This window comes from Drosophila kikkawai, chromosome X (assembly GCF_030179895.1).
Source record: "Drosophila kikkawai strain 14028-0561.14 chromosome X, DkikHiC1v2, whole genome shotgun sequence".
In the NCBI taxonomy this organism is placed as follows: domain Eukaryota; kingdom Metazoa; phylum Arthropoda; class Insecta; order Diptera; family Drosophilidae; genus Drosophila; species Drosophila kikkawai.
The window spans coordinates 29,612,525-29,615,416 of record NC_091733.1 but is presented as its reverse complement, the minus strand read 5'-3'; the positions used below and the strand labels follow the sequence as shown (position 1 = coordinate 29,615,416).

General features: G+C 37.7%; 1 protein-coding gene across 2 annotated transcripts; it reads left to right on the top strand.

Moving 5' to 3' along the window:
* Positions 1–296: 296 nt before the first annotated feature.
* LOC108080019 (PAN2-PAN3 deadenylation complex subunit pan3) lies at positions 297–2,665 on the top strand. Of its 2 annotated transcripts, none has more exons than XM_070288405.1 (2): positions 297–1,062; positions 1,832–2,665. In XM_070288405.1, exon 2 carries the CDS (start codon positions 1,832–1,834, stop codon positions 2,663–2,665), a length of 834 nt encoding a protein of 277 aa, XP_070144506.1. In that variant the 5' UTR covers positions 297–1,062. The 2 variants fall into 2 exon arrangements, with proteins under 2 accessions (XP_070144506.1, XP_070144507.1); XM_070288406.1 differs by lacking the exon at positions 297–1,062 and adding an exon at positions 1,068–1,090.
* The last annotated feature ends 227 nt before the right edge of the window (positions 2,666–2,892 follow it).

Sequence of the window (2,892 nt, the reverse complement as noted above, 5' to 3'; positions counted from 1 at the left end):
AATCCTGATACTAAATCCACTTACATTTACCATAACTCACGAGTCAATAGCAAAATTTATGGGTTAAGTAATGCTAAAAGCGTTTTTATTCACTCACCTTAAAGTGGCACAGTGGGGCAAAGGCATTGATAAAGCGTTTAAAAATTAAAAGTAGATTAAGTTTAAATTAAGAAAAGATAAAAGGAAATACTGGTAAAAGCCTTTATTCAGAAAATTCTGTAATACTCAAACAATTATTAAGAAAACTAAGAAAATGTTGCTATTTTATTTGAAGTCAGCTTGAGATATAACTTGATTCTACCTTAGATATTTCTTGATATATTCCCAAAATTCCCAACTGAAATCTCCTACAACCCAAGCCCCATTGTCCACTCATCGCAATGAACCCATAAGGCCAACTGGAAGCTGGCAATTCCCTCGTGCAAAAGAAATGGAAACTTGTTTAACCGTATCACATGGCCAGCAAATAATGGCCGAAAGCATGGCACACACCAGGCAGTCTGACAGCCTGGCAACATGGCAAACCTGGCAAACCTGGCAACATGTGGCAATGCGGAAGAGGACAAGATACAAAAAGTGATCCGGCTAATTGTGCCACGCCTTCCGTTCGGAACCAATTCGGAAGACGGAACCCAAGCGAATCGAAATAAACGCAACCAAAATCTGCGTTGTTTTTGAAGCTAAACTTGAACTTGAATCGTTGGCCAAAAACATGCAACAAAACAATGCAGCCGTTTGGCTTCCAGAGAATTGCCAATGTCCAATGGCAAGTCAAGCCAAGTCGCGTGTCTTGTGGAGAGGCTGCAGCTGAAACTGCAATTTTCGTAGCGGGAAATTGCCGCTGTTTTTGCCAAAAGGCTGTACCAAAGCAGAAAACCATGAAAAGCTGAAAAGCCGAAAAGCAGAGAAGCTGAAAAGCCGAAGACCGATATAAAAGCCAAGTACGCAACGTTTGGTGTGTTAATCAAAGCGCGTCGCTCGCCAGGAAAAGTGCAAGTGGTTTTTTTTAATAAAAAAAAAAAGTGCAACCAAAATAAAAAATCAGAAAAATAATTTAGCAAGGTGAATCTTGTGGCTTTATTTTTTTATAGTGCGTGCAGCTTCAATTTATCAAAGGATAAGCCTTGGGACTTGAGGAATATTTCTAAACGAACACTTAAAAATTATTTGAAGAAAGATAAATCTACAAAAAGAAAGGATTTAGTTCTTTACATTAAATATATAATGCTTAAAAGTTTCAATAAAATTTTAAACTTTTTTTTAGAGCTTACAAAAATCTCTACAAAATTTAGAATTTTAAAAAGCATTTAAAATATTGTTTAAAAACATATAAAAATGTTAAATATTAAAAAATAATGTAATAAACTTCATTTTAAAATAATTTATAAAATTTGTAAAGACAAATAATAATTTTAAAAGAATTTTTAAAATGTTTAAAAATTTCAAACTTTTAAAAAGTAGCTAAAAAATAATGTTAAAAAATAATATAAATTCGAAGTATATCTTTTTCATGAAATATATATTTTAAATTAAGATTTTTCATATATTAATTTATATTCAAAACCTACAAAAAGAAAATATTTATACTGGAAATAAAAATTATTTAGGAGTTGAAATATATTATTGAAATAAATTATTAAAATCATTTTATACAATTTTTAAAGACTAATAATAATAATAAAATTTTTGAAGCCAAATATTATTTTTTAAAATATAAAAAAATTCCAAACTCTGAAAAAGTACCTAAAAAAATTCTTTAAAAAAAATATATTTTATAAATACTTTCTTTCTCTTTTAAAAAATATATTTTTATATCACACTTCCCCTTCAGATGCTGTGCCAGCCCTACCTACACTGTCATCACCTCCTGCTGCTGCTGGTCATGCCTCATATCCTGGCCAGTCCTGTTTCCAGTCCAGAGATAGCCAGCAAGGGGGCCAAGTCACCGAATAGTGTGCAACAGCAGCAGGTGCAGCAGCAACAGCAGCAACAGCAACAGCAACAGCAGCAGCAGCAGCAGCAGCAACAACAGCTGCAACAGGAGGCTCACCTGAACTCGCTGAGTGCCTATGCCAGCAGTGGCTATGACATGAACGCCCAGAACCAACTGCAGCAGGATGCTGTTGGCTCCTTCAAGCCCTCCTACAAAATGCCCGAAATGGAGACCAATTTCACGCCCATGCAAACTCCCGGAACACCGAGTGTGGCCAGTCTACCCTCCACACCCATGCTGATGCAGTATCTGCCCGCCCAAACCCTTCAAGATGGCAGTGGCAATGCCGTGCAGTATCTACAGCTGATCCCCACCAGACCCATTATAGTGCCCATATCGCCGTATCTTTCTGCTGCTGCAGCAGCAGCAACTGGTTCGGGAAATCCAAATCTCTCGGCCGGCGGACAGCCAGACTTTGGCGGCCGGACAGCTGCTGTGCTGAGTGCTCTGCCGCCGAATTATGGTGCCATTCAGGGTTATGCCACAGCCCTGAGTCCCGCCCTGAGTCCCGCCTTTCGGAGTAACTATCGAATCAATAGGGAGGCCAAGGATAAGCACTTTCCGCCAGCCTTTTCGCTCAATCTGAATGAGTATCTGCCGGGTAGCTCCATGGGCTTGGGCCACGATGCCATCAACAATGGACCGCATTTGTATCTGAGGGCCAGGTCCTAGGGAGCTAAAGTTGAGACTTAATTGTTAGAAATAATGTTGTTAACCTCTTTTTTTTTTTTTGTTATTTTGAATAAAATGTATTGTAAAGATGATTATTTGTATTTATTAAAGGGGGAAAAAGTGCTTGAATAGCCACCAAGCTATGATCATAAGTACTCCTTCTCAGGGTCAATTATTAACATAATGGAGAGACCTACTCCCTTCCCCAAGTACTTATTCTTAAACAA

Coding starts and splice junctions, on each gene's coding strand:
- LOC108080019 (XM_070288405.1), top strand. CDS start 1,832: ATGCTGTGCCAGCCCTACCTACACTGTCATCACCTCCTGCTGCTGCTG.